Below are 22,394 nucleotides of genomic sequence, written 5' to 3'. Positions count from 1 at the left end.
TTTTAAATGACTTATTATACCAGATAGAATGAATTGCTATCTACAGAATATTTTATCCCGAAATAGCAGAATACACATTCTTCAAAGTGCATGTGGAATATCCTCTAGGGCAGATCACATGCAAGGCCACTGGATAAGTCTCAAGAACTTCAAGAATACTGAAACCATAACATGCCTTTTTTCTGACCACAAAGGTATGAAACTAGAAACCAACTACAAGAGAAAAAAACTGCCAAACACCCCACAAACACAGAGGCTTAAACAATACGTTCCTAAACCACCTATAGGTCAGCGAATTAATCAGAAGAAATTTTTAAAATACCTGGAGTCAAAGGAAAAGGAAAACACATCCATAAGTAATATATGTGATGCCCCTAACACAGTTCTAAGAGTGAAGTTTGTAGCAATACAATCTGATTCATAAAATAAGAAAGATATCCAACAAACAATCTAATCTTACACCAAAAGAGAATAGAAAAAGAGAATAAACAAAATCCAAATTTACTAGAAGAAACAAAATAATAAAAGTCAGACCAGGGACTTCCTTGGAAGTGCAGTGGTCAAGACTTCATCTTCCAATGCTTAGGGTGCAAGTTTGATTCCTAGTTGGGGAGCTAAGATCCCACATGCCTTGGGGCCAAAAAAAAAAAAAAAAACCCATAAAACAGAAGCAATGTTGTAGCAAATTCAATGCAGACTTTACAAGTGGCCCACATCAAAAAAAATCTTTTTAAAATATCAAGCCACAAATAAATAAATCAGACTTTAAAAAAATAGAAAAGATCAATGAAACCATAATTGATTCTTTGAAAAGATAAACTAAGTTGATAAGCCTTTAGCCAGATACATTAAGAAAACAGAGAAGGCCCAAATAAATAAGCTCAAGTATGAAACATGGAGAAGGCAATGGCACCCCACTCCAGGACTCTCACCTGGCAAATCCCATGGACGGAGGAGCCTGGTGGGCTGCAGTCCATGGGGTCGGTAAGAGTCCGACACGACTGAGTGACTTCACTTTCACTTTCCACTCTCATGCGTTGGAGAAGGGAATGACAACCCACTCCACTGTTCTTGCCTGGAGAATCCCAGGGACTGGGGAGCCAGGTGGGCTGCCGTCTATGGGGTCGCACAGAGTCGGACACGACTGAAGCGATTTAGCAGCAGCAGCAGCATGAAACAGGAGAAGCTACAACCAACACGACAGAAATGCAAAACATTTTAAGAGATTACTATGACCTGTTATAAGGCAATACAACTGGCAGCCTGCAAGAACTGGGCAAGTTCACAATCGTGTGACTTCCAAAGACTGAATTAGGAAAAAACAGAAAATCTAAAAAGGTCCAAAATGAATAAGAAGATTGAATCAGTAATGAAAAACCTAAGAAAAAAAAGCCACAGGCCAGATGGTTTCATGGCGAATTCTACCAAACACTAAAGAATTATCAATGCCTATACTTCTCAAACAATTTCAAAGTACCGAAGAAGAGGGAACACTCTCAAACTCGTTAAGTCCAGCATTACCCTGATACAAAAGCCAGATAAGGTCACAACACGAAAATGAAACTACCAACTACTATCTCTAATGAGCATAGATGCCAAAATTCTCAACAAATTACTATAAAACTGAATTAAGCAATTAAAATTATCAGTCATATACCATATTCAAATTGGATTTATTCCTGGGGTACACACAAATAAAACAAAGTGATACAAGACACTAGCAAGTTGAAGAATACAAACTGGATGATCATCTCAGGCCCTCAGCCAGAACAGTGAAGGTATTTTGCCGACCGAGCGACTGAACTGAACTGACTGAACTGCCAGGTGAAAGCAGACGGCTTCACCGCCCTCCTGTGTCAGACCCACCATAACAAATTAACACGAAGCGTGACTAAGCACGGCCGAGAGGAGCTACCCAACGTCTGAGGTCAGGGGCAGCGGCCTAGAGCGCAAGGCTACAATGGCACAGGAACGGCCGAGAGGGGCTACCCCGTGTCCGAGGTCAGTGGCGGCCAGGAGGAGCTATCCCACATCCGAGATCAGGGGCGGCAGCCGGGAGGAAATACCCCGCGTCCGAAGTCAGGGGCGGCGGCCGAGAGGAGCTATCCTGCTTCCAATGTGAGGGGAAGCCGGGAGAAGCCACCTCGCGCCCGAGGCCAGGGGCAGTGACCCTGAGGAGCCACCCCAAGCCGAGGCCAGGGACGGCAGCTGGGAGAAGCCACCCACGCCTGAGGCCAGGGCCGGCGGCCAGGAGGAGCAACCCGAGGAGCGGTGGCTGAGCAGGCACAGGGGGCCCTAGAGGAGCTATCCCACGTTGAAGGTCAGGAATGGCAGCAGTAAGGAGATACCCCTCATCCAAGGTAAGGAGCAGCAGCTGTGCTTTGCTGGAACAGCCGTGAAGAGATACCCCAAGCCCAAGGTAAGAGAAACCCAAGTAAGATGGTAGGTGTTGCAAGAGGGCATCAGAGGGCAGACACACTGAAACCATACTCACAGAAAACTAGCCAATCTAATCACACTAGGAATACAGCCTTGTCCAACTCAATGAAACCAAGCCATGCCTGCGGGGCAACCCAAGACGGGCGGGTCATGGTGGAGAGGTCTGACAGAATGTGGTCCACTGGAGAAGGGAATGGCAAGCCACTTCAGTATTCTTGCCTTGAGAACTCCATGAACAGTATGAAAAGGCAAAATGATAGGATACTGAAAGAGGAACTCCCCAGGTCATTAGGTGCCCAATATGCTACTGGAGATCAGTGGAAAAATAACTCCAGAAAGAATGAAGGGATGGAGCCAAAGCAAGAACAATACCCAGCTGTGGATGTGACTGGTGATAGAAGCAAGGTCTGATGCTGTAAAGAGCAATATTGCATGGGAACCTGGAATGTCAGGTCCATGAATCAAGGCAAATTGGGAGTGGTCAAATAAGAGATGGCAAGAGTGAACGTCGATGTTCTAGGAATCAGCAAACTAAAATGGACTGGAATGGGTGAATTTCACTCAGATGACCATTATATCTACTACTGCAGGCAGGAATCCCTCAGAAGAAATGGAGTAGCCATCATGGTCAACAAAAGAGTCTGAAATGCAGTACTTGGATGCAATCTCAAAAACAACAGAATGATCTCTGTTCATCTACAAGGCAAACCATTCAATATCACAGTTATCCAAGTTTATGCCAGAACCAGTAACGCTGAAGTTGAACGGTTTTGTGAAGACCTACAAGACCTTTTAGAACTAACACCCCCAAAAGATGTCCTTTTTATTATAGGGGACTGGATGCAAAAGTAGGAAGTCAAGAAACACCTGGAGTAACAGGCAAATTTGGCCTTGGAATGTGGAATGAAGCAAGGCAAACACTGAACAGTTTTGCCAAGAAAATGCACTGGTCATAGCAAACACCCTCTTGCAACAACACAAGAGAAGACTCTACACATGGACATCACCAGATGGTCAACACCGAAATCAGATTGATTATATTCTTTGCAGCCAAAGATGGAGAAGCTCTATACAGTCAACAAAAACAAGACCAGGAGCTGACTGTGGCTCAGATCATGAACTCCTTATTACCAAATTCAGACTCAAATTGAAGAAGGTGGGGAAAACCACTAGACCATTCAGGAATGACCTAAATCAAATCCCTTATGATTATACAGTAGAAGTGAGAAATAGATTTAAGGCCCTAGATCTGATAGATAGAGTGCCTGATGAACTATGGACTGAGGTTCATGACATTGTACAGGAGATAGGGATCAAGACCATCCCCATGGAAAAGAAATGCAAAAAAGCAAAATGGCTGTCTGGGGAGGCCTTACAAATAGCTGTGAAAAGAAGAGAGGTGAAAAGCAAAGGAGAAAAGGAAAGATATAAGCATCTGAATGCAGAGCAAGAAGAGATAAGAAAGCCTTCTTCAGCGATCAATGCAAAGAAATAGAGGAAAACAACAGAATGGGAAAGACTAGAGATCTCTTCAAGAAAATTAGAGATACCAAGGGAACATTCCATGCAAAGATGGGCTCGATAAAGGACAGAAATCGTATGGACCTAACAGAAGCAGAAGATATTAAGAAGAGGTGGCAAGAATACACGGAAGAACTGTACAAAAAAGATCTTCATGACCCAGATAATCATGATGATGTGATCACTCATCTAGAGCCAGACATCTTGGAATGTGAAGTCAAGTGGGCCTTAGAAAGCATCACTACAAACAAAGCTAGTGGAGGTGATGGAATTCCAGTGGAGCTGTTTCAAATCCTGAAAGATGATGCTGTGAAAGTGCTGCACTCAATACGCCAGCAAATTTGGAAAACTCAGCAGTGGCCACAGGACTGGAAAAGGTCAGTTTTCATTCCAATTCCAAAGAAAGGCAATGCCAAAGAATGCTCAAACTACCGCACAATTGCACTCATCTCACATGCTGGTAAAGTAATGCTCTAAATTCTCCAAGCCAGGCTTCAGCAATACATGAATCGTGAACTCCCTGATGTTCAAGCTGGTTTTAGAAAAGGCAGAGGAACCAGAGATCAAATTGCCAACATCTGCTGGATCATGGAAAAAGCAAGAGAGTTCCAGAAAAACATCTATTTCTGCTTTATTGACTATGCCAAAGCCTTTGACTGTGTGGATCACATTCAACTGTGGAAAATTCTGAAAGAGATGGGAATACCAGACCACCTAACCTGCATCTTGAGAAATCTGTATGCAGGTCAGGAAGAAACAGTGAGAACTGGACATGGAACAACAGACTGGTTCCAAATAGGAAAAGGAGTACGTCGAGGCTGTATATTGTTACCCTGCTTATTTAACTTCTATGCAGAGCACATCATGAGAAACGCTGGGCTGGAAGGAAACACAAGCTGGAATCAAGATTGCTGGAAGAAATATCAATAACCTCAGACATGCAGATGACACCACCCTTATGGCAGAAAGTGGAGAGGAGCTGAAAGGCCTCTTGATGAAAGTGAAAGAGGAGAGCGAAAAAGTTGGCTTTAAACTCAACATTCAGAAAACGAAGATCATGGCATTCAGTCCCATCACTTCATGGGAAATAGACGGGGAAAGAGTAGAAACAGTGTCAGACTTTATTTTTTGGGGCTCCAAAGTCACTGCAGATGGTGGCTGAAGCCATGAAATTAAAAGACGCTTACTCCTTGGAAGAAAAGTTATGACCAACCTAGGTAGCATATTCAAAAGCAGAGACATTACTTTGCCGACTAAGGTCCATCTAGTCAAGGCTATGGTTTTTCCTGTTGTCATGTATGGATGTGAGAGTTGGACTGGGAAGAAGGCTGAGGGCCAAAGAATTGATGCTTTTGAACTGTGGTGTTGGAGAAGACTCTTGAGAGTCCCTTGGACTGCAAGGAGATCCAACCAGTCCATTCTGAAGGATATCAACCCTGGGATTTTTTGGAAGGAATGATGCTAAAGCTGAAGCTCCAGTACTTTGGCCACCTCATGCGAAGAGTTGACTCATTGGAAAAGACTCTGATGCTGGGAGGGATTGGGGGCAGGAGGAGAAGGGGATGACCCAGGATGAGATGGCTGGATGGCATCACGGACTCGATGGATGTGAGTCTGAGTGAACTCCAGGAGATGGTGATGGACAGGGAGGCCTGGCTTGCTGCGATTCATGGGGTCACAAATAGTCGGACACGACTGAGCGACTGAACTGAACTGAACTGAACTGTGACTTATAACAGGCATCCATTCTCTAACAGACCAGCAGGGATGCTGCCCTTGAAAGCTATAGGAAAATGACAACATCCTGGAATTCTCTTCCCTGTCCCTGCATCACCCCAGTCTCAGCCCAGTCTTCGCGTGCCCTTTGTCCTTTTGTCTTTGTGTCTGTGTTTCCTTTTCTCTTCATATAAAAACACAAGTCTTTGTATTTCTGTTAGTCGCTTGGTGGCATCCGACTTTTTGTGACCCCGTGGACTGTAGCCTGCCAGGCTCCTCTGTCCATGGGATTCTCCAGGCAAGAATCCCAGAGTGGGTAGCCATTCCCTTCTCCAGGGGATCTTCCTGACCCAGGGAACAAACCTGGGTCTCCTGCATTGCAGGAAGATTCTTTACAGTCTGAGCCACCAGGGAAGTCCTTTGGATATAGGGTCCTTCTAATCCAGTACGGCCTCTTCCTAACTAATTCATTTGGAAAGACCCTATTTCCCAAGAGGGTAATAGTCCGAGTCACCAGGACTTCTCAGGTGGTGAAGAATCCACCTGCAAAGCAGGGGACCCCAGTTCAATCCCTGGGTCAGGAAGATCCCCTGGAGAAGGGATAGGCTACCCACTCCAGTGTTCGTGGGCTTCCCTGCTGGCTCAAATGGTAAAGAACCCACCTGCAACGCAGGAGACCTGGGCTCGATCTCTGGGTTGGGAAGATCCCCTGGAGAAGGGAAAGGCTACCAACTCCGATATTCTGGTCTGGAGAATTCCATGGACTGTATAGTTCATGGGGTCACAAACAGTCGGACACAACTGAGCGACCTTGCCATCCTCTTAGCATAGTGGTTGAGTATCCCTGCTTGTCATGTGGCAGACTGCGGCTTAGTTCCCTGATGGGGAAACAGCATGCCCTTTGGGCTGCCCTGGTAGCTCAGCTGGTAAAGAATATGCCTACAAGGCAGGAGACTCCAGTTCCCTTCCTGGGCTGGGAAGATCCCCTGGAGAAGAAAGTGGCAACCCACTCCAGTATTCTTGCCTGGAGAATCCTATGGACAGAGGAGCCTGGCGGTCTGCCATCCATGGGGTCGCACAGAGTCAGACACGAGTAGCGACCAGCACGTTCAGAGGCTCTACCTGCCTGTTAAGTGTGCACATGTCAGGGTGGATGACGATGAGCCGTGGTGAGGGGAAGGAAATTCAGATCTTTGTGAGCCATTGGAAGAAAATAAGTTGTACATTTCTGGAGGAAATAGACTGTATTAATTAAAAAAAAATAAAGACAAAGCAAGCTGTCTACGCCATAATAACCCGTGATGTGGTTGTAGGACCCTAGCCCACAGAAATATTAGCAGGAGCCCAGAATGAACGTAGGTTGAGTCGTGCTTTGGGAGAGGAAGGAGAGTGAGGGAGCAGCCGTCAGGACGGGAAACCCGTGATGCTGGCTGCGCCCACACAGGGGAACACCGCGGAGAAGTTCAGAACCGACCCGGGAAGACCCCCTTGCTAGGCTGTCTGTTAAGTGAAGGCCCCAACTGCAAGCTAAGGACAGCATGACCTGATTCACACAAAGACCCTAAAAGAAAGGCTTCTCGCATGCAGACACACACCCAACTGCTAAGAGAGGCAAGGCTTTATTGGGGCCAAAGAAAAACGCATTTCCATTTTACCGCTGTGCGCTCAGCTGCTCAGTCATGTCTGACTCTTTGCGTCCCCAGGGACTGTAGCCGCCAGGCTCCTCTGTCCGTGGGATTTTCCAGACAAGAATAGTGGAATGGGTTGCCATTTCTTTCTCCAGGGGATGTTCCTGAGCCAGGGATGGAACTCCCATGTCCTACACTGACAGGTGGGTTCTTTACCACGAACGCCACCCGGGAAGCCTCCATTGTCCTGTAGCGCATCGTAATTTTTGAATTTCATCAAGCATGTGTTTATTCTGAAATTTCACACACAGACACACACACACAGGGAGAATTTTAGACATGCCAGCAACAACAAAAACAAAGAACAGAGGGGATTCAGAGTCCATTTCCACGTCCCATTTTTCAAGGGGGAAAGGATGTGCTCACATTTCAGGCCTGTGAAGGCAGTCTCTGTGTCTGGAGTAGAGAGGGCCGTGTGCTGGCCTGGGCACAGACTGCCCACCTGCCCCCCTTCCTCATACTGATGACCTCCAAGGATGGGCAGGAGTGAGGGCTGAGGGCCAGGAGGTCACGCCTGCCCCCTGGGGAGACCCATCCAAAGAGGGGCACTGGGCCCCTCTAACTTGTCTGTGTTCCTCTCCTGTTGGCCCCTCACTGCTTGCTGAAGACTTCAGGCTTCTTGTCTGTCCTGCCTTGGGTTGAGAGGGGTCAGGGGAAGATTGGCCTCGGGACTGCAGCTCCTGGGACCTGGGGGTTGGAAGTCCCAGTGCACTCGGAGCCCAAGCCTCACCTAATTGGCCATCAGAGGCCTTGAGTCCCAGCCCTGCAGGTAGAGAACGCCTTGCCCTGCTGAGTGGCCCAGAGGTGCGGGCAGTGCATGGACGGGCAGGTGAGCTTCCTCCAGGATCCAGTAGTTCCCACTCCAGAATCCGGGGCACCAGTCCAATGCTCCCTGAGACCCCAGGTACCCCCTAGGAACCCCTCATTCTCCCTTCACCACACAGGAAGGCGGAGCTGACAGGGCAGAAGACAGGGGTCCTGGTGCCGACTGATTATCATCAGCACAGACCTGGGTCAAGAGCTCAGGAGCCCCTGGGAGAGCAGTTCCTGGCTGTGTGGGGCTGGCCAGTCACAGCCCTCACCTGGACAAGGTAAGGTCAGGGCAGCCACCCTCAGGGTGCAGGAGTGGGGGAGACCATGTGGGTAAGAGGGCAGGGCCGTGTATACAGTAAGCACTCAGGTCTGCTCTCGGCAGGGGAAGTGCCTGGCCAGCCCTGGACTCATCTCACGGATAAGGCCCCAGTCCAGGCTCAGAGGCAGTGACGCTGAGATGGGAACCCTGGCATGCAGGGGAGAGAAACAGGAAGCACCCTCATTAGCCCAGGGAGTCCCGGCCCCTGCGCTGCTCCCAGCCTGTCCAAGACCTGGCGGGAAGAGGCGCCCAGGACACATTTCTGAGATTCATGAAGAGTACACGAAGGGGCAGAGAGTGCAGGATTAGATACGTGAGAAAAAGTGGAAAGCTGGCAGCGTCGCTGAAAAGACAGGCGGCTGCAGTGCCATTTCTGCACTCCAGACTCAGCTCTGCAACCGTCCTGGCACCCCACCAACTCCGCGGTGACTATTCAGAGTCCCCACAGGCTGAGTGCCCCCTGCATATTTGTGAATTAGCGAGTCAGAGAAAATGTTGCCTTTTCAGGTCAGTCTGAGCTTGTCTGGAGGACTGAGCACTGAAGGGTCCCTGTGCTTCAAGAAAGTATGACCTTGTAACCTTCACCTCCTCCCTCTCCCTGCCTCCCGCCTGCTCTCTGCCCCATGTCCCCCAGCTCACGGCCATGGCACCCCACAGAAATGGAAACCTCTCAGAGATGCCTCTGCAGGAGTTTGTGCTGGAGGGCTTTGAGGGCGGTCTGCAGACCCAGGCCCTGCTCTTTGCTCTGTTCCTGGCCCTGTACGTGGTGGCCGTCCTGGGGAACCTCGCCATGATGGTGGTCATCACCCTGGATGTCCGTCTGCACTCCCCGATGTACTTCTTCCTCAAGAACCTCTCCCTTGTGGACCTGTGTTACTCGTCTGTCATCGCCCCCAAGGCCCTGGCCACCTTCCTGTCCTCCTCCAAGCTCATCACCTTTGAGGGATGTGCCACCCAGTTCTTCTTCTTCTCCATGATGGGCACCACTGAGACTCTCCTCCTGGCCGTGATGGCCTATGACCGCTTCGTGGCCATCTGCAGCCCCCTGCGCTACCCCATCTCCATGTGCCCCTCGGTCTGTGCCCGCCTGGTGCTGGGCTGCTACTGCGGGGGCTGCTTCAACTCTGGGGTGCAGACGATCCTCACATTCAGCCTCCTGTTCTGCAGCTCCAACCACATCGACCACTTCTTCTGTGATGTGATCCCCCTGCTCCAGCTCACTTGTGCCAGCACGGCCGTCAATGAGCTGGCCTTGTTTGGCCTGTGTGGCCTCATCATCGTGGGCACCACCCTCGTGGTCCTCACCTCCTACGGCTACATCACAGTGACCACCCTGAGGATGCGCTCAGGAGGAGGGAGGCACAAGCTCTTCTCCACCTGCGGCTCCCACATGACAGCCGTGTCCCTCTTTTATGGGACGCTTTTTGTCATGTATGCCCAGCCGGGAGCTGTGGCGTCCATGGAGCAGGGCAAGGTGGTCTCTGTCTTCTATACCCTGGTCATCCCGATGCTCAACCCCCTCATCTACAGCCTGAGAAACAAGGACGTGAAGGATGCCCTGCGGAGACTGGGGCAGAGACACACAGCCACGTGACGGAGGGTGGACAGAGAGACAGTGTCCTGAGAAGAGGACAAGAGGACTTGAGGGGAGGCACTGGGTGTGGTTTGAGGAATTCATTCTTTATTCGTCTAATTCATTTTTCATCCAGCATTTTATCCAGCCCATCTTTGAAGCACATCATGGACCACACACTACGAGTGTGAGATGCAGAGATGAATAAGGAACTGTGTTTGCCACAAAAGATCTAAGGGCCCTCAGTGGGGCAAGACGCTAACTTGAAGTTTGTGTAACACAGTGGGCAGAGCCATGACCTGGGGGTCTTTGGAGCGCAGTATGGGTCCCAGTTCCACATCAGTTGGTGAAGGTATGTGGACTAGACAAACTCTCTGACTTTATCTCTCAGTTCTTTATCGAATCTAATGGAAATATGTACCCAGCAATCTACCCTGGGACAACTAGCAGGGGGCATCAGGACACTCATCCTGGCCCCTTCCTTGGAGATAGCCTGGGCATCCCCACAGCCAATTAGGGGAGTTTGGAAGACCATGCTTCCCCTCAATCCTGAGCGGGGCTGTTCCTCCCCTCCCCCTTCTGTTCACTGATGCCACCACCCAACAAGGCAGCAGGGAGCACCTGCGCTCCTGCTTCAGACGCTCTCAGTGCTCCCTGTCCTGGGTTTCTCCCCTCAGACAGCAGCTGGGAGCCCCAGGGAGCCAACGTGGATGCCTGACACCCAAAGTTCACCGTCCAACCTGACAGGTGACACTGTCCTGACTTCTTGTGACCCTAAGAGATGGGGCCTTGTCAGCACAGACATCTCTGAATAAGGATGGAGGTCCTGGTGCTGCTGCAGAGAGCAGGGGATGGAGAGGGAGGGGGCACTTTCTTGGCAGAGGCACAGCTCCCTGGCCCTCTGTCCGCACTCCCTGGGGCAGCTGGGAGTCCCATTCAGAGCTCCAGGCCCCTGCTCCGTGCAGCCAACACACAGCCTGGACCCAGGGCCTATCGTGTCTCCCTGTGGGAGCGTCGCCCACTCCCATGGTCGCTCCTAGGAGGTGGTCCTCTGGGCGCGAGGGGGGTCTGTTCCCTGTAGGGGCTGGAGGACGTGCCCTGCCCCTCTGATGACAGCTCTCCACCCCCTCTCTCCCTGAGCCACGGGGGCGGGGAGGGTTGACAGCTAAGTTATCAGACTGCTGCCCCCCATTACTCAAGTGGAACCTCCTCCAGGCTTCCTGCTGGATTCCTATTCACATTGTCTTTGGGCTCCAAAACTAGTTCTGCGTCTGCCATAGATTATTGCATTCATCTGATAACAAAAGTTTACTTGTGGGTTCCCCAAGCGTCCTGCTCCACAGCGACAGCCCTTGCTGGCGTCTCATGCTACAGCTCTTCCCTCTCACATGCACTATCCTCTGTCTGTCTGCTGTGATTTTTTTTGTCATTCCATGGAATGTTAGAGGAATATTCTTGGGTCTTCTACTTGATCCAAATTTGGGATATGCACACATATAATATATATTCATTCCATGCACAAGTGTAGATTTATCTTAATTCTGTAGAATTTAAAGTTACACATAGTAAGAAATCACTTAAGGGTTCATCGTAAAACAGCATCTGTCTTGAATTAGGAATAAATAAAAGGTCTGACTTTAGATGGAACAAAAACTTGACAATAGTCTGCAGGAGAAATGTAAAATTAAAAAAAAATTAAAAAAAAAAAAAAAGAAAATCGTAGATTGTTTCTTCCTAAATTGCCTGCACTTCAGCTTGTGGTGATGGACACAGGCCAGTGTCAGAGGCAATTCATTTCGCTTTGTTCATCTTATGCAATGTTTTGTATGCCAGCTCCACAGAGTAGATTCTCAGTGGCACATATCTACTGGATGATTATAACTTGAGTTCTTTGTTAACTAGTCACTGAACTCCAAAATACACTTGGCATAGCACGACAGTTATGAGCTTGGATTTGGCAGTGATTTCCTGGATATAATTGAAAAGCGCAGGAAACAAAAGTGCAAATAGACACAAGGGACCACATCAGACCTGAATGTCTGTGCGTTAAAGACTTAGATAACAGCGTGAAAAGGCAGACACAAGGGACCACATCAGACCTGAATGTCTGTGCGTTAAAGACTTAGATAACAGCGTGAAAAGGCAGCCTGTGGGACTGGAGAGAATCACCACAACTCTCATGTCTGATATGGGGTGACATCCAGAGTATGTGAAGAATTCCTACAACTTAAGACAAATAATCCTGTTAAAAGTGAGCAGAGGATTTGAATAGTCATCTCACTGAAGATGATCTACAGATGGGCAACAAACATGAGAAGATGCTCATCACCACTAATCCCTGAGGAAATGAAATCAAAATCGCAAGGACATACCGCTTACATCCATGAGAATGGCTAGTATTAGAAGCGAAAAAAGGAAAACAGGGGGAAATATAACCAGCGCTGTAAAGGGTGCAGATCAGTTGGAGCCCTTCTGCACTGTCGGTAGACAGTAAAGTGATGCAACCATTATGGGCAGAATTTCCCCAAAAACCTAAAAAGAGAGTCACCACGTGATCCACATTTGAGTATGTATCCAAAATAATTAGAGACAGCTCTCTAAGAGATATCCGCACACCCAAGTACATAGCAGCTTTATTTGTGGTGGCCAAACGGTGGAAGCAAGCCACGTGCTTGTTGTGGACAAGATGATGAACAAAAGGATGCACATACCTATGAAGGAAAGGCACCCACCTTAAAAGGGGTGGAGACCCTGTTACCAGACGCAATGCAGACGAAGCTTAGGACACTGTGCTAGTGAAATCAGCCGGACACAAAAAGACAAACGCTGCATGATTCTAACATGAAGTCACATTCACAGAGACAGAAGGGAGAAAGGTGGTTCTCAGTGGTGAGGTAAGGAGGGGGTGGGGCCGGATAGAGAATTGTTTTTAAGGGAGTTGAGTCCAAGATTGGAGAAGGCAATGGCATCCCACTCCAGTACTCTCGCCTAGAAAATCCCATAGGCGGAGGAGCCTGGTAGGCTGCAGTCCATGGAGTCGCTGAGTCGGACACGACTGAGCAACTTCACTTTCACTTTTCACTTTCATGCACTGGAGGAGGAAATGGCAACCCACTCCAGTGTTCTTGCCCGGAGAATCCCAGGGATGGGGAAGCCTGGTGGGCTGCCATCTATGGGGTCGCACAGAGTCGGACATGACTGAAGCGACTTAGCAGAGCCCAAGATAAAACATTCTGGAGACTTGTTGTGCAGAAATGTGGATATACAAAACACTACCGAGCTAAGTGGGTTTCCCCAGTGGTGCTAGCAGTGAGGAGCCCGCCTGCGAGTGCAGGAGACATGAGGCGCAGGCTTGAGCCCCAAGTCAGGGAGACCCCCCGAAGGAGGGCATGGCAATCCACCCCAGCACCCTTGCCTGGAGAATCAGTCCATGGGGTCGCAAAGAGTTGGACACGACTGAAGTGACTGAGCAGGCACTGAACTGTACACTGAAAATTATGTACAATTTTCAAGATTTCTTTGTGGTCAAAAAAATATACAACATGAAATTAACCATTGCAGTCTTGCCTCGCTGCTCTGATTAGGACTTCCAGCACCAGGTTGAATAGACATGGTGAGCGTGGACATGCTGTCTTGTTTCTGATCTCAGTGGGAAAGCTTTTGGGCTTTGATCAAGTATGAAGTTGGCTGTGGGCTTTTCATATATGGCTTTCATTATGTTTAGGTATGTTTCTCCTATTACTACTTCATTGAGTTTTTTTTTTTTTTTTACTGTCAGGGTGTTGACTGTTGTCAAATGCTTTTTTGAATCAGTTGAATCATCGTGTGGGGGTGGGGACTGGGGGGGAGTTATCCTTCATTCTGTTAATGGGGTATAGACAGTGATTGATTTTCTCAAAACACCTCTTATCATGGCATCTGGTCCCATTACTTCACGGCAAATAGATGGGGAAACAGTGGAAACAGTGTCAGACTTTATTTACTTGGGCTCCAAAATCACTGCAGATGGTGACTGCAGCCATGAAATTAAAAGACACTCCTTGGAAGGAAAGTTATGACCAACCTAGATAGCATATTCAAAAGCAGAGATATTACTTTGCCAACAAAGGTCCATCTAGTCAAGGCTATGGTTTTTCCTGTGGTCATGTATGGGTGTGAGAGTTGGACTGTGAAGAAGGCTGAGCACCAAAGAATTGATGCGTTTGAGCTGTGGTGTTGGAGAGGACTCTTGAGTCCCTTGGACTGCAAAGAGATCCAACCAGTCCATTCTAAAGGAGATCAGCCCTGGGATTTCTTTGGAAGGAATGATGCTAAAGCTGAAACTCCAGTACTTTGGCCACCTCATATGAAGAGTTGACTCATTGGAAAAGACTCTGATGCTGGGAGGGATTGGGGGCAGGAGGAGAAGGGGACGACCGAGGATGAGATGGCTGGATGGCATCATGGACTCGATGGACATGAGTCTGAGTGAACTCCGGGAGGTGGTGATGGACAGGGAGGCCTGGCGTGCTGCGATTCATGGGGTCGCAAAGAGTCGGACACGACTGAGCGACTGAACTGAACTGAACTTACATTCTAGCTCTGAAGTGACCTTCTATCCTGCCTCTTTTTGCCTCTTCCCCATCCCTCTCTCTCTCTCTCTCAGTAGAGAAAGAGACAGATAGATAGATGATACATAGAATGTTTTGTCATTCAAGTGTGTTTCTGTAGAAAATGTGGAATTGGGCATGTTGTATCACATGTTGTATCACTGACACAAATTTAAAAAGGAAAATCCATAATAATTTTCAAACACAATGTACCTCCATGCCCCCGACCCCACCAGGATACAGGGCTTTACCATCTCCTCTTGGCTACTCATCAGCCTTGACCGATGGGCCCCTTACCTCCACTTTGATTCTTTTCAGCCCATTTTCAATGCCATTGGCAAAGAAATATGATAGAAAAAGAAGGAAAGTCAAATGAAAACACTTTGATAAATTACTGGAACCCATTTGCTGTTAGGAAATCAAATTAAAGTAAAAGAGAAGAGATTAACTGATCTACCAGGAGGCGAAAGGATGAGGAAAACAGGGACTCCCACATTGCTGGATGCTCTTCACTGGTGTGATCATTTTGAGATGAGTGGCCGGATGAGTGGATAAAGAAGGAAGAATTTCATACGATACCATTGCTCACCAAGAACAGAGAAAGGACAGAATGATTTACAGCAAGAACAATTCACACGCCTGTCCTTGTGAAAGCTGTGGACAGTCCAGACACACAGGCTTGGTGAGGAAACTGCAACAGAGGAGAGGGCTTGTCACGGGTAACCTCCCTGCTGGCCCTCAGCCAATCCTGTGTCACTAGGGCACTGATAGGCGCTTCAGTCCCACGGAACCAGAGCCTCTTAAAAGGGAAGGCCTCCATCCTTTGAGTAGAGTAACTGGTTAACGAAAAGAAAGATGCAAGAAAAAGAACCTCCATAACGTAAGATTAATATGAGAGTTAACGAGATTGAGAAACAATATGCCTTTCTACTCAGGAATCCACTTCCAGATATATACACTTTGGAGGGGGAAAATGTCCATTGCATAATTTTCATTATTGAAAAACCAAATTAAAAAAGGAAATGGAAGTAACCTAAAAGTCTCTGTAAAGAAGACCCCACAAGTAGTTGGGGGCATAATTTCACTTTTAAAACAATTGAAATAAGTGAACTAGAACATGGAAGGATTTGGAATTGTGACCAACGTCCCTGCAGAGTGCATTTAGACATAGAGCTGGAGAGGTGACATAGCCCTGAGACGGGAGAGTGAAGGTGTATTGCTGACCTTGCCGGGTGAAAGCAGACTGCCTCACCACCCTCCTGCGTCAGTCACCAGGACCACCACAACCAGCTAACACGAACTTGGTGACTTACAGCAATAAGAATTGACTCTCTCACAGGCCTGGAGGATAGATGTTCAAAATCAAGCTGTCAGCAGTGTCTGCTGCCCGTGAAAGTTCTAGGAAAACATACGCCTCTTCCTGGAGGCTCCTGGTATCCTTGACATCCCTTCCTTCCCCTTTGCTGCACCATCCCAACCTCTGGCCAGGCTTCACATGCCCTTAGTCCTGTGTCTTTGTGTCTCTGTATCATTTCCTCTTCCTGAAAGGACACCAGTCATTGGATTTAAGGACCTTTTAATCCAGCATGATCTCATGCTAACTTATTTGGAAGGACCTTATTTCCAAATGAGGTCACATTCTGCATTCCAAAGTAGATGATTTGGGTGGAGAAGATATTATTCGCCTTCGTACGTGAACTTCCATGTGCTTCCATACACTCTACAGTTGCTGAGTGTACTGCTCTATCTATGTCAAGTAGGTCCATATGGTTGATATTTTAATTCAGTTCAAACATCAACATTCAGAAAACGAAGATCACAGCATCTGGTCCCATGACTTCATGGGAAATAGATGGGGAAACAGTGGAAACAGTGTCAGACTTTATTATGGGGGGCTCCAAAATCACTGCAGATGGTGATTGGAGCCATGAAATTAAAAGATGCTTACTCCTTGGAAGAAAAGTTATGACCAACCTAGATAGCATATTCAAAAGCAGAGACATTACTTTGCCAACAAATGTCCGTCTAGTCAAGGCTATGGTTTTTCCAGTGGTCATGTATGGATGTGAGAGTTGGACTGTGAAGAAAGCTGAGCGCCAAAGAATTGATGCTTTTGAACTGTGGTGTTAGAGAAGGCTCTTGAGAGTCCCTTGGACTGCAAGGAGGTCCAACCAGTCCATTCTAAAAGAGATCAGCCCTGGGTGTTCTTTGAAAGGAATGATGCTAAAGCTGAAACTCCAGTACTTTGGCCACCTCATGTGAAGAGTTGACTCATTGGAAAAGACTCTGATGCTGGGAGGGATTGGGGACAGGAGGAGAAGGGGACGACAGGAGATGAGATGGCTGGATGGCATCACCAACTCGATGGACGTGAGTTTGAGTGAACCCCGGGAGATGGTGATGGACAGGGAGGCCTGGCGTGCTGCGATTCATGGGATCACAAAGAGTCAGACATGACTGAGCAACTGAACTGAACTGAACATACTATTTATTAGCTGCTTATTATTTGATAATTGTTTTATCAATTACTGAGAGGTATACAAAATATCAACTATGATTTGGATATATGCATTTGTTTTTAATTCCATCAGTTTTTGTTTTATACATTTAAAGTTTCTATTCAGTTCAGTTCAGTCGCTCAGTCATGTCCGACTCTTTGTGACCCCATGAATTGCAGCACACCAGGCCTCCCTGTCCATCACCAATTCCCGGAATTCACTCAGACTCACGTCCATCGAATCTAGGATGCCATCCAGCCATCTCATCCTCGATCGTCCCTTTCTCCTACTGCCCCCAATCCCTCCCAGCATCAGAGTCAACTCTTCGCATGAGGTGGCCAAAGTACTGGAGTTTCAGCTTTAGCATCATTCCTTCCAAAGAAATCCCAGGGCTGATCTCCTTCAGAATGGACTGGTTGGATCTCCTTGCAGTCCAAGGGACTCTCAAGAGCCTTCTCCAACACCACAGTTCAAAAGCATCAATTCTTCCTCTTAGTCATATACAAATTTTTTAATTTTCACATTATCCAGTTGAATTTAACTTTGTGAAATGCCTCTTTATAAACTTTTTTCCCTGAACCCTACTTTGTGTAATGATTATTGAGCCACATCAGCATTCTTTTCTTAGAATGTTTGTGACACAACTTTTTCAGGCTTTTATTTATATACTGTCTTTACCTTTGTCCTTTGGTTTTTATTTCTATTCCAAATTAAAATATTTTTTAAACAGATACCTTTACTCGTTATGGACTGAGTGCGTGACCCCATGAAGCACAGAGACAGCTGTGCTGCTGCCCCAGGGAAGTATTTCCTGCATGCCACCCTCCTCATCACTACACAGGGTGGAGGTGGAGGAGAGCAGGGGCTGAGGCCAGATCACACCGGCTGCCTGGGGAGACTTTTCAGAGGAGGCGCACTGGGTCCCTCTAACTTGTGTTCCTCCCCTGCTGGCCCCCCACTGCTTCCTGAGGACCTCAGGCTTCCCGCCTCCCCTGCCTTGGGCCGAGGGGGGTCAGGGGAAGATTGGCCTCAGGACTGCAGCTTCCTGGGAACCAGGGAGTTGTGAGGCCCAGTGCACTCAGAGCCCAAGTCTCACCTAATTGGCCATTTGTGGCCTCAAGTCCCAGGTGTGACAGGTGGAAGAGGATCTTCCCCAGCAGGCACCCCCAGGGTCCAGGCACCTCACAGACGATGGGACAAGATGTAGAGGGGCAGGTGAGCTGAGTTCATCCCCTTCTCTGCTTGCACCAAGCCCCAGGGACCTCCTGCAGCCAGGCTCTTGGTGGGACCCCAAGTGCCCCTCCCACCCTCGGCTCACTGCACAGGAAGCCAGAGGCAGGAGAGGCAGGAGCCCTCAGTGTCCACTGTTCTTCATCAGCACAGGCCCGGATCAGGAGCTTGGGAGACCCTGGGAAACCAGATCCTGGCTGTATGCGCTTGGGTGTATCATGACCCTCACCTGGAAAAGGTAAGGCCAAGGCAGCCGCCCATCAGGGCTGCAGGAGGGTAAGAGCGGCAGGGTTCTGTCTCCACTAAGTAGCTAGGGCTTGTTCTCAGCAGCTGGAGTGATGTCCACTTCCCTGCCTCCCTACCCCGACCTCAGCTTCAAGGTTGTGAAAGTAGCACCTCTTTAGCCAGCGAATGAGTCCTCTGAGCAACTTGTTCAGGAGCACATTCCGATTCAACAGGTGTGTTTGACTGGAGCGTCTGCATTTCTAACCATCTCGCAGGTGGTGGTGATGCTCCTGGTCCCTGGACCACACTTTCAGTTAGGAGGGTTAGCACCGAATGTTAGTACAAGCTATGTTCCACTGCAGAGAAGTGTCCAGCTGCTTTGACCTCATTAAGTGCATCCCTTAGGCTCGGATTAAAGGCTTCCTCACGTCACCGATGCCCATGGATGACCCTGGGTGACCTCAGCAGCCTGGAGCCCCCTGCTTGTTTGTTGTTCAAAAACACAAACAAAGAGCCTGGCTTTGGAAATGGGAATTTCTCTTTGTTTTCAGCTTACCAGAAGGAGTCACTATTTTATCATGCTAAGGGCTTGTCAAGAGAAATGGTCAAGTAATACTGAGCACAAAACCATAAACTCAGAATCTTTGAGTTCACCACAGAAACGCCTGCTTCTTGGGGTGTGGGGGTGAACAGGTGAGCCACACTAGCCGCCTGTCCCCACTACGTGTGACGATCCCTGGGGGTGGGCAGCAGGGATCCATCAGCTTAGTGCCAGCAGGATACAGGGCAGGCCCCCTTCTACCCCTCCACCCATGCCCCTGTCAGCACAGCAGCTCCATGAATCAACAGTGGCCAACTGATATCTGTTGCACAGCCCTCCTCTGACTTTCTGAATGGTCTGTGCTGTGACAAAGGCAGGGAGCAGAAAGACCCCAGAGAATTCCAGAGAACAGACAAAAGCCCAGATCTCCGTAGTTCCAAATGGAAAAGGCGGTCCTGAAGTGATTTCCTGAGCAAGGAGTGTGAGTCGCCAGTGATATTGATAGGGAGGACATGCCCGTCTCTTGAAAGTTGGACTGTTCCTGTTCCGTGATTTGGCAAACATCTGCACGTGGGCAGAAAGCCCCAGGAGAACCTCAAGGGTGCAGAGAGCTCTGCGGATGAAAGGCCACTGTGGTCCAGGCTCAGAGGCCATGATGCTGAGACGGGGCTCAGAATCTGCAGGAGAGACAGACACAAAACACCCTCATTAGCCCGGTGATGGCAGGTCTTTGCTCTCCTTCCAGTTTGGCCTGGAGATGAAACCATCACTAGGTCAAGTCCTGGTGGGCCGGGGTCCTCAGTAAACGTTTCTGGAATCAGTGAATGAGTTTATAAGGAACAGAAAGTATAGGATTAGCTATGGAGCATAGAGTGGAAATGGCAAAATTCAGGAGCATCCCTGAGGGGAGGAGAGCATTAACTTCAAAGGAGGAGACAGGGGGCTGCAACTCCATTCTTGCCCTGGAGACTCTCAGCTTTGTAACCCTCCTGGCACTCACCCCACACCTGTGGTAACAACTCAGAGGATTCCACAGAGTGAGTGCTCCATGCATATTTATGAATTTGTGAGTCACAGGCAGCACTGCCCTTTCAGGTCAGCCTGAGCTCATCTGGAAGGAGACCTGGGCAGCTGGTGGCCTCTTGGTCAGTGGGCAGTGAGTCATCAAAGGGTCAAGACCATGTCACCCCACAGAAATGGAAACCTCTCAGTGAAGCCTCTGCAGGAGTTCGTGCTGGATGGATTTGCGGGTGGCCCACAGACCCAGGCCCTGCTCTTTGCTCTGTTCCTGGCCCTGTACTTGGTGGCTGTCCTGGGGAGCCTCGCCATGATGGTGGTCATCACCCTGGATGCCCGTCTGCACTCCCCGATGTACTTCTTCCTCAAGAACCTCTCCCTTGTGGACCTGTGTTACTCGTCTGTCATCGCCCCCAAGGCCCTGGCCACCTTCCTGTCCTCCTCCAAGCTCATCACCTTCACAGGCTGTGCCACCCAGTTCTTCTTCTTCTCCCTGCTGGTCACCACAGAAGGTTTCCTCTTGGCCGTGATGGCCTATGACCGCTTCGTGGCCATCTGCAGCCCCCTGCGCTACCCATCTCCATGCGCCCCTCGGTCTGTGCCCGCCTGATGCTGGGCTGCTACTGTGGGGGCTGCCTCAACTCCATCCTGCAGGCCAGCTTCACATTCAGCCTCCCATTCTGCAGCTCCAACCACATCAACCACTTCTTCTGTGATGTGCCGCCTCTGCTCAAGCTTGCCTGTGCTGACACTACCATCAATGAGCTGGTCATGTTTGGAATCTGTGGCCTCATCATCGTGGGCACCACCCTCGTGGTCCTCACCTCCTATGGCTACATCACAGTGACCATCCTGAGGATGCGCTCAGGAAGAGGGAGACACAAGCTTTTCTCCACCTGCGGCTCCCACATGACAGCCGTGTCCCTCTTTTACGGGACTGTCTTTGTCATGTACGCCCAGCCGGGAGCTGTGGCGTCCATGGAGCAGGGCAAGGTGGTCTCTGTCTTCTACACCCTGGTCATCCCGATGCTCAACCCCCTCATCTACAGCCTGAGAAACAAGGACGTGAAGGATGCCCTGCGGAGACTGGGCCAGAAGCACACAGCCACGTGACGGAGGGTGGACAGAGAGACAGTGTCCTGAGGGCTGGATGGAGAATTCAGAGACAGTGAACCATGAGGAGCCCCTCAAACCTCTTCCACTTCTGAATGGAATGGGATGTCTTGAGGACTCTGATCCATGTATTCAATCACATTGCTTGAAGGCATTTATGAAGCAGACATTCACTATGTGTGAGATGCAGAGATGGACAAGGATGCTCTGCACCCAGAACTCTCCACGTTGCAAGAAGGAGCAGTGAGTCAAGTCACATGAAGACTGAACGAACAGGGCAGGAGGCGGGGGCGGGTCTCATCCCCTTTGTGTATCATGGTTCTCTGGGCCATTCCATGGGTTTTGGTAGGAAAGAAGTCAGATATTCATGCATTGATCAAACGTGGAAGAAAAGGTGTTTGCACGCAACATACCTCCATCTCCCAACCCCACCTGGGATGCAGGACTTCACCATCACCTGTTGGCAGGACATGACCGTCCACCGAGGGCCCTCTGCCTCCAGTTGGCCTTTTTCAGCCCACTTTGGGCACCATCACCAAAGAGACCTGTTTAAGATGATAATGGCCAAGATGTTCCCCACGGTCAGTAGGGATGAGTAGGAATAGGCTTGGCTTCAGCGGCTCAGGGCTGACGAGCTGGGCCTCTTGGGGAGGAGCCAGGTCAGTGGTCTGGTGAAAGTGGGGGTTCCACTTGGGGACAGAAGCTCCCCTGGGCTCCTCCTCCATCACACCAAGGGCACAGATGACACTGTCGTTAGGGATGATGACCGCGGCCACAGCACCACCCTCCAAGTCCCGGGATGGAAGACAGGAAGCAGAAGCACAGGCACAATTTTGATGTATCTTCAGAAAAAATACTCAAATCATATCCACTCAGGGAGTTCACCGCCACCCAGGTTGAGAATGAGAAATCCACCCGATTTTTACAAGATCTTCTCCCGTCATTTCACTTGTCAGCTCCCAGGGTTAACGTGAATCCTGCTTCTAACACACAGATTAGTTTTGCCTACTGTGAACATTCAGTGAACATCGTAGAATTATCCAGTTTATCTTCGGTGCTTTTTTTTTTTTTGGTTAACATAGTTATGAGATTAACCCATGTGACTGCCCGTA

At 49.0% G+C, this 22,394-nt stretch overlaps 1 protein-coding gene and 1 pseudogene across 1 annotated transcript; both read left to right on the top strand.

Moving 5' to 3' along the window:
- On the top strand, window positions 9,140-10,405 carry LOC102184970 (olfactory receptor 12-like). Its single transcript, XM_018046550.1, has one exon. It carries the CDS (start codon window positions 9,140-9,142, stop codon window positions 10,088-10,090), a length of 951 nt encoding a protein of 316 aa, XP_017902039.1. The 3' UTR covers window positions 10,091-10,405.
- On the top strand, window positions 17,897-21,514 carry LOC102185239 (annotated as a pseudogene).

The sequence above is a fragment of the Capra hircus genome, chromosome 3 (genome assembly GCF_001704415.2).
Source record: "Capra hircus breed San Clemente chromosome 3, ASM170441v1, whole genome shotgun sequence".
NCBI lineage: Eukaryota > Metazoa > Chordata > Mammalia > Artiodactyla > Bovidae > Capra > Capra hircus.
The sequence above is the reverse complement of the archived record's forward strand: the minus strand, read 5'-3'. Positions and strand labels throughout refer to the sequence as shown.

What these genes read in the sequence shown, in the direction of transcription:
- LOC102184970 (XM_018046550.1), top strand. Translation starts at nt 9,140, where the DNA reads ATGGCACCCCACAGAAATGGAAACCTCTCAGAGATGCCTCTGCAGGAG.